This window comes from Mesoplodon bidens, assembly GCF_964165515.1.
Source record: "Mesoplodon bidens genome assembly, chromosome: 8".
In the NCBI taxonomy this organism is placed as follows: Eukaryota; Metazoa; Chordata; class Mammalia; order Artiodactyla; family Ziphiidae; genus Mesoplodon; species Mesoplodon bidens.
The window spans coordinates 66,697,502-66,711,011 of record NC_138165.1 but is presented as its reverse complement, the minus strand read 5'-3'; the positions used below and the strand labels follow the sequence as shown (position 1 = coordinate 66,711,011).

Sequence of the window (13,510 nt, the reverse complement as noted above, 5' to 3'; positions counted from 1 at the left end):
AGTTTTAAAAAAAGAAATTAAGTACTGATGTATGCTACAGTGTAGGTTAACCTTGTAAACATTATGTTAAATGAAAGAAGCCAGACTCAAAGCCATTTATATGAAATGTCTAGAATTAGGTGATATATAGAAACAGAAATTATATTAATGGTTTCCTAGGAACGTGGGGTTGGGAAAATTGCTGGGGATGATGGCTAAAGGGTGGGGAATTTCCTTATAGGGTAATGAAAATATTCTAAAATTGATTGTGGTGATGTTTATACAACTCTGTGGATATAGTTATAGCTATTAAAACATTTTTTAAAATTGAAATTATCAAAATTAAAAGTTTGTGCTTATCAAAAGATATGTATAAAATTGAAGATATAAGACATAGACCAAGATAGAATACTTATATATATTTGGCAAAGAACTTATATCCATAATATATAAAGAGCTCCTACAATTCAATAATGAAAAGACAAAAAAATCTTTTAAAAAAACGCTCAAGTTATTGGGATAGAGAGTAATAGAGGAACTGGTGGTTGTTACTTTTTAAATATGGTGCTCAAAGAAGGTCTTTTGGAGACAGGATACCTGACAAGTGTCCTAACTAAAAGAAGGGAGTCTGTCATTCCAGGATCTTGTAGAAGAGTGCCCCCATGACAGGAAATAACAAATTTAAAGTACTAAACCTAGAATGAATATGCTATGTTCAAGAATCAACAGCTACAGTGGAGCCAAAGGATTAGTAGGCAGTATCCATAAAACTGAGTAATTATAGAAAAGACTGACAGGAAATAAAGTTGAAAGGGGAGCTGGGAATGACATATTGGACACCTTTTCCCTTGTCAAAATGATCCTCCCTAATGATGATGATGGGGCTACAGCAAAATATTTCCTATCTCCTGCCTTGTGTCTTTAACTGCCCTTATACTGTTCCACTTAGAAAACATAACCTCAAATGTAATCTGTCCTGACCAAATTTGTCCCTAATATGTACACCAATCAATATTTACATTAATTTACCAAGTTGTATGACTAGCAACAACAATTCACTCAGGATATACTTGAATCCTCTGACCTTCATATTCTGTATCTATTCAATGACTCAGTTTTATCAATACTAACTCAAAATACCTGCCCCTTTCTCTGTAGTTCCACTGATAACTCCCTTTTCATAATTTCAATCTGATCTGCAACATTCTAGCTGTTAATTCCACTTATAATTTTTCCCTCTCAACATCTTTCCATACATGCTGGATTTTATTAATGCACAAAGCATATCATACTTTTAAATATTTTTCTAACTCAGAAAACCTACTGACTTTTTCTTATTTGTAATATTATCTCTCAAGATATTTTCCAAAAATATTTTATGGGAAAATAGTCCCTTGACATATAAATTTGGAAATGCAGTTACTATATCTCCCACAGAAGATACTATTGCACATTACCACATTAAGGATTCTTTAAAAGTCCTAGAGTTAAGAAACCTATATAAATTTTTAAACTTAGATATAAATATATATTCATCTATGAACACTTTTTAAATATAATAACTAATAACATCTTGCTGAACTGGTATTCTAGGAACATACCTTGACTAAAGGTTAAAATTCATGCTGCAAATTATCATTAAAGTGACTATAAAATGTAAGTTATACGACATAACTATGTTACTCTGCAAAGTGAGTAAAATGTGTTAGTTCAAATGCATACATTTTTAGAACTGAAATGTAATTTAAGGACAATCTAGCCCAAGTCAAGCATTTTATGAATCAGGTTCAGAAATGTAAATTTCCGAAGGTTACTTAGGTTGATGGCAGAGCTGAGCTTAGAATTTCTAGTTTATTGCCCTAATGTATAAATACTATTTTTATTCAAGGTAAATAATTTAACATATATTTATTGTCCACTACTATGTGCCTGGTATATGCAAAGATATTCTCACAATTCATCTTGGCACTTAACATTGCATTTGTATTTAATTCAATTGGTTGAGCATAAATTCCTTAAGGGTCAAGGCTTTCTCTAGATTTTTAAATCTCCCTTTGTGACTAACATATTATTATGTACAACTAGTCACTGGCTCAACACATTCATGTAATATATTCTTGCTTAAATAACTTCTGATGACAGATCATAAATTAAAGAGGATTTAGCAAGAGTGAAGGCCCTCTTCCTAGTTCATAGCTGGTGACTTCTCGCTGTGTCCTTACATGATGGAAGGTACAAGGGACCTCTGTGGGATCTCTTTTATAAGAACACATCCCATAGCTCATGATCTAATCCCTTCTGAAAGGTCCTGCTTCTTAATACCATCACCTTTGGGAGTTAGAATTCTACATAAGAACTTGGGGGAACACAAACATTCAGACCATAGCATAATCCCAACAATCTTAAAGGTCCACATCCTCACCAACATTTTGTATTGTCAGTTTTTATTAATTTTAGTTGTGGTATCTCATAATAGTGCTGATTTGTATTTTTTGATGACTAATGTTGAGCATCTTTTAATATGCTTATTGGCTGTATATATATAATCTATTGAAAAGTACCTGTATAATCTTTAATCCTTTTTTTTTTTTTTTTCGGTATGTGGGCTTCTCACTGTTGTGGCCTCTCCCGTTGCGGAGCACAGGCTCCGGACGCGCAGGCTCAGCGGCCATGGCTCACGGGCCTAGCCGCTCCGTGGCATGTGGGATCTTCCCGGACCGGGGCACGAACCCGCATCCCCTGCATCGGCAGGCGGACTCTCAACCACTGCGCCACCAGGGAAGCCCTAATCCATTTTTAATTGCATATTTATTTGTAGTTCTTTATATATTTTCAATATATAATCTTAAGATATGTGAATTTCAAATACTTCCTCACAACTTGCCTTTTCAGTATCTTAACGGTGCTTCCTTTGTTGAACAGAAGTTCTTGATTTTAATGAAATCCAATTATCAGTATTTTATTTTTAATTGGTGCTGTCTATATCTTGATTCAAAAATGCTTGCCAACCTCATCATGAATATATTCTCATATGTTTTTTCTCCTAAAATTTAATGTTTTATCTTTCACATTTAGATGGTTGAATTCTCTTGAATCAATTTTTGTGTATGATACCAGGTTGGGTAATACATATTTTTAATGGGGCCAGCTATTTAAGACAATAGAGTACAGAAAGGTACCAGGATGTATAAGAAGTGTGTTAATCACTGCATAGCTTCAGGTCGGGTTTGTTATCTTGTTTGTCATTTTACAATGTAATTATGCATTTTGAAATTTTAAAATAAGTTCATTACAATAATATATAATTACATCACTTCACTCTAGTTGATCTCCACAAATTACAGTGTTATGAATGTTATAACAAGTTGTGCTATTTTTTCAGTGGCACGCACACCTAAATCAGTCTTCTATACTGCTCTTAGAAATTGAAATATTTAGTGGTTTTGGTCACTTTTCAGAGGCAACATTGTGGAGAAGAAAAAGTACTGAACTAGCAATCTGCTCACTTGAATTCAAGTTCTGTATCAGTCATTAATTAGCTATGGCTTGCTATAGAGCATACTTATAGTTTTTTCTGTCCAACACCCTTGCTTTCTTCTGGAAGCGATAATCTACTCCTCCTGGGAGCTACACCTGTCCACTCCACCCTTAAACTCATATACTTACATTAAGATTTGCAGTGTTTTGACATTTTCCTATTCCCTGACCCCTGAGATTTTTAGGGTCCACAAAATCTGTGCTAGTCTCCCGTAGCTATCCATCTCAAACATATTGGTCCAGTGGTGGGACACTTCTAAACTGAAACTATCAATGCTATGCTGAAGCTGTGTGAATCTAGTCCATGAAGAAACGTAGTCACACTATTCTGATTAGGCCTTCCATGTGCGCAATTCCTTCATATCCACAATTCCTCTATATCAGCGGTTCCACATCCAAGGATTCAAGCAACCATGGATCGTGTAGTACTATAGCATTTACTATTGAAAAAAATCCATGTATAAGTGAACCCATGCAGTTCAAATCCATGTTGGTCAAAGGTCAACAGTGTATATGTATATTTGTACATACATTTAAATACATATATATTTGTGAATTCAAATACTTTGTGATATGATTTAGAAGTTATGTAACACTGCTACTGACTAAAATTCAAAAATGTGTTAACATTTCCAAAGTGTGAGAAAATAGGCTATACATTTCACTAGTGATTTTAATGAAGTTTAAAGCAAATGCCATTTATTACTTTATTATTTATTATGACTACACTTTAATGATGTATATTGCAGCTGTGATCCACTATAGACATAAACAGAATATTCTCTAAATTGTTTTTGATGGAATATCTGTTCCTGCATTTCTGAATGTTTACTGATAACATTGCTCTTTCCTTCCTGATTCCGATCGCATCAGCGACTGAACAAGTGCATGCATTCTCTTCTTTTTCTCTTCCCATGCTGTGTGAACATTACACATTTCCTTCCACTTTTGAATCCAAAGGAAAAATAACCTTAAAGAAAAAAATTTATATGTGCCTTTCCATTATTTTTTGCTATTGATCTTTAAATAATTTTGAAACAGGAAGTCTCACTCTCCTGCTGAAATCTGTTTCCTATAGAGAGTAACTGTGTTGATTTATCACTTAAAGTCACTTTTCTATGACACTCTTTTGAATCAGATAACTCCCTAAGTTGAGGGAGAAGAACTGGGACAAAGGACTGGCTAGAATGTTAGACAATTTCTTTTTTCAACAGTTCTGTTTGCAATCTCATAGAAAACCTGGTTAGGAAGTTGGTTATAAAAACAGAAACATACTTTAAAGGAAACAAAGATGAAAATTTGGAAATGTGTTTCTTTTTTGAAATGGGAGTAAAGGGAAAGAGAAATCAGAAATTGAAAGTTGCGTTAAAGAAATAATAGAAAAATGCAAGAAAAATTAAAGTAAAATTAGTTCTGACTCAAAAAAGAATAGTTATGAGAAAGATGTGGCAAATAGAATTGCAAATGAAAATGGTTCTTAATACATACTTCGTCATGTTGATCAGGATTACACATGCCTCTCAGTTATTGCCATTTTAATGTGTATTTTTAAGATTGAAATATGACCTCTGTACTTGAATATTATTAGCTATATGCACTGAAAGTATGTGTGTCTACAATATTGAATGCTAATACACATGTTTTAAATATGACTCATGGAATTTGTGGACAGAAATGTATGAGAATACACATTAAATGTCATAGAAACTTCCATGTGGAGGTATGCATAAGGTTCCTACTAGTCTATATATAAATCCACATTAACATTTTATTTATTAGATATATCTGTGTTCTGTATTTCAGAGATGATTGACGCAATGAAGAAAGAACAGATTTTTTGGGTTTCTGTATGTCTGCTGCTTAGTTGCGCCTCTGCCCCTCTTAATGCTGTTCCTGAGGAAGATGAAGAACATACAAACATTACAGGTAAAATGTTAAAAGCATTCACCTTTTTAAGCTAGTCAACGCTCTCAATTTTTTTTTTTTTTTTTCTTTTTGCGGTATGTGGGCCTCTCACTGTTGTGGCCTCTCCCGTTGCGGAGCACAGGCTCCGGACGCGCAGGCCCAGCGGCCATGGCTCACGGGCCCAGCCGCTCCGCGGCATATGGGATCCTCCCAGACCGGGGCACGAACCCGTATCCCCTGCATCAGCAGGCGGACTCTCAACCACTGCGCCACCAGGGAGGCCAAACGCTCTCAATTTTAATCCAAAAATTTAATACATTTTTCTCCATCTTGTAGAAAAATCAGTTTTTATTGAAGTGACATTTTTCCAAAATCTTAGTCCAAAGAAAAAGTCACTTTAGCAAGGAAAATCTCTTTTTTCTCAGACTATATATTAAATACTGAAGTACCTCTGAAAAATTGCAAGGAGCAAAATGATATACATACAACTCTCTATGAACCTTGATGTCACCCTTTGGCTGGGAAAAGTATGAGAAGGAAAAGGAAAGTACAAACATCTGAGGTTTCAGTCATTCTCTCCTTCTTGCCTTTATTCCTCAAATAAAAACTTCTCAGATGAGTCCAAAGTAAGAATCTAGTCAAGCAGGACACCAGAAGATCTGGGTAATAGAAGATAGTTCTAATCCCATAAAGTTCTGTGTCTAAAAATAAAATACAGTTGACCCTTGAGCAATGCAGGGGTCAGGGCACCAACCATCAGTGAAGTCAAGAATCCACATATAACTTATAGTCAGCCCTCCGTATCCACGATTCCTCTAGGTCCTGCGTTCTGCATGCAGATTCAACCAACCACAGATCATGTAGTACTATAGTATTTATTACTGAAAAAAAATTTTGTATAAGTGAACCCATGCATCTCAAACCTGTGTTGTTCAAACATCAACTGTTTTAATAATAAAACAATAGAACAAGGAAGAGACTGTATAGTGATCATTATAGATTTATTTCTTTCTTAAAAGTAATATTTTGTGGCAAATTAGTAAATTAGTGATAAAAATTTCATCACTGTTAATAATGAGAGACTGAACAAAGTGATAGCTTCTATTCGTTTGTATATGTGTTTATGATGTACAAAAGATTTCCATAAATACATTTTGATTTCATGTCTCCAACAGCTCTTTAATGTGATTTTGTTCCTTGTACTAACCTTTGATAAAGGTTGAATAAATATATCTTATGTGCCTGAAACTCGGTAGGTGCTAGGGAAGAATTGATGACAGAGACCAGGTTCTCCAAAATTTCATGGTTTCACAAGGGAGACTTTAATGTAGACAGATTATTTCAGTGTAATAAGAGGCATGCATAAGGATGCTGCTGTTGACACAAAGAAAAGGGGGACTCATCTAAGCTTGGCTATCTGAGAGCTTGGCACAGGGAAGTGGCCAAATGGTACATGCTACATCACTTCAACCTGCACCCAAAAATGAGACACTGGGAGCAGATCTGAAAGTCTAGACCAACTGGACCCACAGCTTGAAGTCCATCTGCCCAGGCAGACCCAGCATCGATAAGCCCCCAGCTGACCGGTTGATAAGAAGCAAACCCGGCTGGGATCAGAAGGGCCATTCACATCCTACCCATGAATGAAAAATAAAGGCTTGTTATTATATGCCACCGAAAAATACATATATATTATTGGGAAAATTTCCTAAAGATGGAACATTATTTGATAAAGTAAAAACCATTATGTGCCTTATGAGAGTAGGAATGTGGGCAGTATGAGATGGATTCTTCATTCCACTCATTTTTCAAAAGGGATGGTTAAAGTTCTAATATTCTGGAGGTTGGGTAGAGAAGGAATGCGGAGGTTACAGTAAGTCCCAACAGGGCAAAGCAGGCAATCCCGTCTTAGAAAGTGGGAGGAGAAAGAGTCCAAGTGTTCCTAATATTCACCTCATCCAAGCTCCCTCAATTAGGCTGAGAAAATGCATGCCAGTTAACCACGGTGTTCCTGAAGTTGTTGCTACTGCCACAGTCAGTCCAAGAACCCAGAATTAACTCATCAATAATTAAACCCAAGTTTAAAATCTCTGGGTAAATCCAGACCAAACCCACCTGGATAAGGAAAAATTTTGATCTTAAAGCTAGATTTGAAGACCACTTAGCTGACTGGCTGCACAGTCTTATGCAGTTTTGGTTTTCTTTTCTTTTGTTTTTAATTAATCTTGTGATAGCATGATCCTGTGTCTGTATCGATTCAGTTTTGGAGATACCATCTATCACATTATGCCAGGGTCATGCCATCATTTTATAGATGTATGCCATTTCATTGAAATACTGTACTAGCATTTTATTGAAAAACATTACAAGATTTTATGGCTTCTCTCACAAGTCAATAGTAGACTTTTTAAAATTAGTTCAACCAGCAGGGAGGATGAAATAGAGAAACTTTTTGATAAGATAAAAACGATTAAAAAATAGTGGTGATAAGGTTGGTTTTTTTTTTTAATTCCTTTAGACTGGTATAGACAAGATTAGCAGGGAGCATTTAGAGAAAGGCAAGTATGTTTCATAGCATTTAGAATCAGACAGACCTAAGTATGCATGTGTAGTTTGCCACATAGCAGCTTTGCAAAATTAGATGAGTTTATGTAAACTCTCTGACTCCCAGTATCCTAATCTATAAGTAAGTGATCTAAATAACTACATTTAAATGGTTGTTATATAAACTGCATAAAAGCATCTGGCATATTTCCTAGCACAGAGGAGGCAGAGTACACGTCTGTGTTCTTCCTTTCCAGAGAAATCAAATATTTTAGTTAGAGAGTAAAGTAGCATATAGACTCCTAGATAGTAGGTTCCCAAACAAATTCCAGGAGAATGAGTATTCTAATAGTCAAGGATATGACACATCCCCAAATATATCATGAGCCTTCCATTCAACATCCCAGGACAGGGGGAGGGAAGACTGAGATTTTAATTCCCAGACTGTGAGACATAAAATATTGGGTTGGCCAGAAAGTTCCATAAGATGTGATGGAAAACCCCTAACTTTTTGGCCAACCCAATAGAAGAAATTAATTATGAAAATAATTACATATAAACCATAATTCTGTTTATCTCACTACATCAGATTGAAGTCCTGTTACATTGTCTTGTATAATTTTTCCAGTTTTATGGCCTTAGGTAGATCCTTGTCACAGTCAATGCTTTCTTCAAGTCTCAGGAAAGTTATCTCTGATCCCCTCAGAAAAGCTTAAGTATCTTATTTTACACTTACACAGGATCCTGAACTTCTTGAATATTTATATAACTAAGTCTTTAGTGTCTGCATGCTCCATGAAGTGGGGGGGTGGGGGTGGTTATTGCCACCTAATTTACTATCATATCTGCCATGACAGCACAGTTCCTGACACACATGACCAACACACGATTGTTAACTTTTGAAAAGGTTTATCTAAATTAAAAAATCAAAACAAGACAAACTTTCATCCCTTTTTAGTGGCATGGCATGGCTGTGTGTCCAAAGGGGCCACCTGATCACTCCCCCAAATCAGGAATGCTGTGCCCAAGTGCGAGGTTGCAAGGTCACTGCACAAAAGAATATTCTAATATAGTATTTGTGTAAGAAATACAATAAAATATGAATGGTAAAAATGAGTACCTAGATAATAATTAGTAAAATACATTACTCAAAGTTAATTCTTAGTGTTTTCTTTAGGGAATTGCTATAAAATCATTACCTGCTTTCATCACTGAAACCATTTTTAATTTTTATAAAGTGAAGTTTAGAAAAATTTATTGAGTGGAAATTGTAAAATTAAATCTATGTGCTTGACTTAAATGCCAATTAAGGAATCTCAGTCACACAGATCTGTGACAATATTACTCAGTTATTAAGAAGGTGAGCAGTATCTGGTATAAAACTATTTGAGGGTCAATTCTGAAGCTATCACTTATGGTGTGAACTGAACAATTAATTTTTGCAGTGCTATTTTATAATCTGTAAAGTGGAGATAATAATGCCTAATTCAGAAGGTTGTTGTGATCGTTAAATAATATAATTGTGAAATGTCTGGAGCACAGTAATTACTCAGTAAACGTTAGCTGTTACTACCAGGACAACTGCTACCACTATGGTGTAATATCCTTTTTTTGTGGTGCGCTGCCACCACCTGGTGGCACCATTACTAAATAGCAGGTTGAAAATAAGATGGTATATCCTTAATACAGAAAATGTAAAATAAAAGATTTGGAATGATGATAAGGAATATCAAATGTATGAAAAGTCAAAAATGTGGGAATAATCAATGAGGAAGAATTTGATATAAATTATTGATTTATAAGACATAGTTTCTCTAAGTATACAGTATTTGGCAACTCAGGTAAAGCTGTCTGTGTTCTACAAGTGGCCTATATTAAAGGTGCCTGTCTGAAGCACTGCTTCAATGATTCGGTGTCTGTAGAGTTCTAAAGTAACATTAACTTGGAAATCAAGACCACCATATCGTATGAGAAGTGCTATAGGAATTTCTGAAATAATGGTATATAGCCATAAGATTTGAAAATGTCAGGGAGTTTTTATTCTAGCTCATTTCTCAAAATTATTTATGGGACTTCTGAGATTCTAAGATCTGCTCCTAAGAGAGGATATTTATAGAACTGACAGGTCAAATTTTTGTCAGCACTGCAAAAATGTATATAGAGCAGATAAAACATAAAGTGTTAATTCAGTGATACATTGTGGGCCATCTCTCAGTCAGACGCACCAATTAGGGTCCTTGAAGCTTTCTAACTTCTCACAACTTTTTAACAACTCAGAATGTCATGTATAGAATTATCAATCCTTAAGTAAAGAAAGGAATATAAATAGCATTCACAATCATGCATAAATGTACTACTCAGAAAATGCTTTCGCTTATTTTTGAATTCAAATTGACAGTTGTAACTTCAGTGATGAAGGGAAAATATATTTTTCATGTCATTTTTTGTTTATATATAGATATATACAATACTCTAAAATGTTATTATATATTATTAATTTCTAGAGAAAAGAAGTACTTGTGTGTATAATTTAAGAAAATTATTTGTAATTTATAATATTTAACACCTAAATTTTCATAACTAGGGAATGGTTTAATGTAGTATGTTATATACATACATGTATGAATATAAATATTCTGTTGCTTTTTCTTTCATGAAGATTGGAGTCATGTACCAGCCCTGATATTGTTGCTTTTAAAGAGTTGTTTTGTATGTAAAAAATGACACAGCTGTTGGGCTTCCCTGGTGGCACAGTGGTTGAGAGTCCGCCTGCCGGTGCAGGGGACACAGGTTCGTGCCCAGGTCCGGGAAGATCCCACATGCCACGAAGCGGCTAAGCCCGTCAGCCATGGCCGCTGAGCCTGCGCGTCTGGAGCCTGTGCTCCGCAACGGGAGAGGCCACAACAGTGAGAGGCCCGCGTACCGCAAAAAAAAAAAAAAAAGAAAGAAAAAAAAATGACACAGCTGTGGATTAGGGAGGCATCTCTACTTATTTGTAATGTCAGCACATCAGTTACCTTATAACTACTACTCAATTCCATATTGGTCAACTGGCACAAGTTTAAACAACATCTATAACAAGAGTCTAGAAAAAATATTTGATACTTTTCCTTAAAAGTTGGTTAATAATCAACTATTAAAGTTTAATAAAGTTGGTAAGACCTGTCTCATTTGGTGAGTTTATATATTTTATCTAACTTTTTGATAACTTTTCATAGTTTCTTATATCAGCCTGTTTTATGATTGTTGCACTTCTCCTTAAAATTAAGATGTATTAAAAATGAAATAAAAAGGAATGTTATTCTTTTATTTTTACCTTGTAGATGCTGAGTTGCCACCATTGAAACTTGTACATTCATTTTGTGCATTGAAAGCAGATGATGGCCCATGCAAAGCAATGATAAAGAGATTTTTTTTCAATATTCACACTCAGCAATGTGAAGAATTTATATACGGGGGATGTGAAGGAAATCAGAATCGATTTGAAAGTCTGGAAGAGTGCAAAGAAAAATGTACAAGAGGTAGGTTTCTGGAGACACTTATCACCCAGAAACGTTTAGAGTGTTTAGATCTAATCATAGATTTGATAATTTTAGAAAAAACGTTAAAACTATTTTAACATTCCAAGGAATCTTTTTTCACTTTTTTAGCTTTAATGTTCAACTACTGTTTTTCATTTTTTTGTATCAGTCATTATAAAATACATTAAGCTTATTGTCCATACTCTTCTCCATAATAAAGAGGGGAGAAAACCCTTAAGTTTGCAGAACAGATTTTATATCTGCAGCAAATTAAGTGTAATTCAGCCTCCTTGGGTAGCTATGAGTTCACAGGAAAAACATTGTTATTCACAGTGACTTAGACTTTCCTTTACCAATACAATGATCTCATAGTTGTTTCCCTGTCAAGATAATGAACTAATCCAATTTGAGGTTCTCAACAGCTACTACTTAGAAAATTATAGAAATATATGTATGAAAGTAAAATCCTTCTCTTTGGAGCCTTGGAGTAATGTAGAAAATATCATCCCTGATGACCTAAGAAGACCTTACTGAACTCAACTTTTCATAGTTTTACTAAGTTATAAGGTTTAAAAGCATATCACATTCTACTATTAAACTTTATTGAACACTTTTATTCTTTTAATCATGTTAAAACAACTTTTTTTTCTTTTGCCAATTCTACAAATTACAGTGTTTCATGTGGTTTTCTCTCTTTAGACTGAGATAAATTCCAAACAATTACTGGTCAACATTTTTGAATGTTTTTATCTCAGTTTTATTCTTCTGAATTGAGAGCTACTTGAGAGATAGAAAATCCTGAGTTGTCTTTATTTCTGCAGTTTCTAGTCCCAAATTTCCCCACTGCATGTTCTTAGAGACAGTTGAATTAAACTGTAGGGCCATAGCGATGGTATCTTTAGTTAACACTGGTGTCTTGTTTTTTGCAAAGCAGGCAGGTCTGCATTTTCACTCTGATAATGCTTTCCTAAACAGCTTTTACAAAACAGCCTTGGCATCATGATGCTCTTGGCCTATGGGAAAATCTCAGTGTGGTAAAAACAGAGCTTTTCTCCTCTGTGACTGTTGTATGCTCCAGAGCTGGCAGAAAAGAATCGATGTGAATGAATTTCTTTATCTCAGAGCACTTATTTTCCTCTTTCCTCTCCGTAGATGTGCTAGAAATGTTACTAACACAGATTAGGCAGTTCAGTGGTTCTCTGTAGTACCTTTGGTTTTTGTGATTGCCTGGTCATTTTCCATTCATCACAGATTTCTATACCCTGTTCTATTCCATACTGGGCCAAGTATCCTTTTGTACTCAGTATCACTCAGGTTCAGCACCTTGGCTAGAGGCCTGGTTGCCTCATTCTTTGTAATCCTCACTTTTTCATGTAGCAGGCTACTTAATTTCATCAACTGGCCTCTTTCCTGATACATACCTATTTAGTTTTTATAATTTACAAATCTTTTATCTCACCATTGTGAAAAGTTACCCTTTTCTTCAGAAATTAATCAAATATAATGATTTTGTTCTTCAGTAAATGTCATGTTATAATGTTTTCTCAAACAACATTACTGCCTACCATAACTATATGTCTTTTGCCCCCATCTCCTCATTATCTCTTCAAAAGTCATTGATATTACTGTTTGAATATCTGAGTGTTTTATATAGTAAGCTACTCTTAAGGATATAGCTGACATAGAAGAATTACTAAGCTTTTAAAAAATCACCTAAGGAGAAAATTCCATCTTCAGCTGTGATGGAGTAACTGGAGCTGAACTTTCTCTCCTAATGTAAATAACTAGAAAACTGGGCAAAATATATGAATCAGCTGTTTACAGACATTGATCAAAAGGCAGTGCAGGATTGTGATCTCTGAGAGATGGGAAACATGTGAGGTGAACCCTCCGGTCTCCCCAGCAATCTGCATGAAGGCACTTCAGACCACAGTTAAAGGAGGGAAATACCAGCACAGCATGGTGGTCTCCATGGTGGAGGATGTGGAGATTGGAGACTGGTAGACTGATGTGGCTGGGTTTTG

At 35.1% G+C, this 13,510-nt stretch overlaps 1 protein-coding gene across 3 annotated transcripts in view; it reads left to right on the top strand.

Annotated features, from left to right (window-relative positions):
* The window catches only part of TFPI (tissue factor pathway inhibitor), a 68,139-nt gene that overhangs the window by 25,951 nt on the left and 28,678 nt on the right, over positions 1 to 13,510 (top strand). For all 3 annotated transcript variants that reach the window (XM_081242105.1, XM_081242106.1, XM_081242107.1), the window contains 2 exons: positions 5,320 to 5,442; positions 11,289 to 11,486. In XM_081242105.1, coding sequence (XP_081098231.1) covers positions 5,322 to 5,442; positions 11,289 to 11,486 — 319 coding nt within the window. In that variant the 5' untranslated portion in view covers positions 5,320 to 5,321. The remainder of the gene's footprint in view (positions 1 to 5,319; positions 5,443 to 11,288; positions 11,487 to 13,510) is intronic.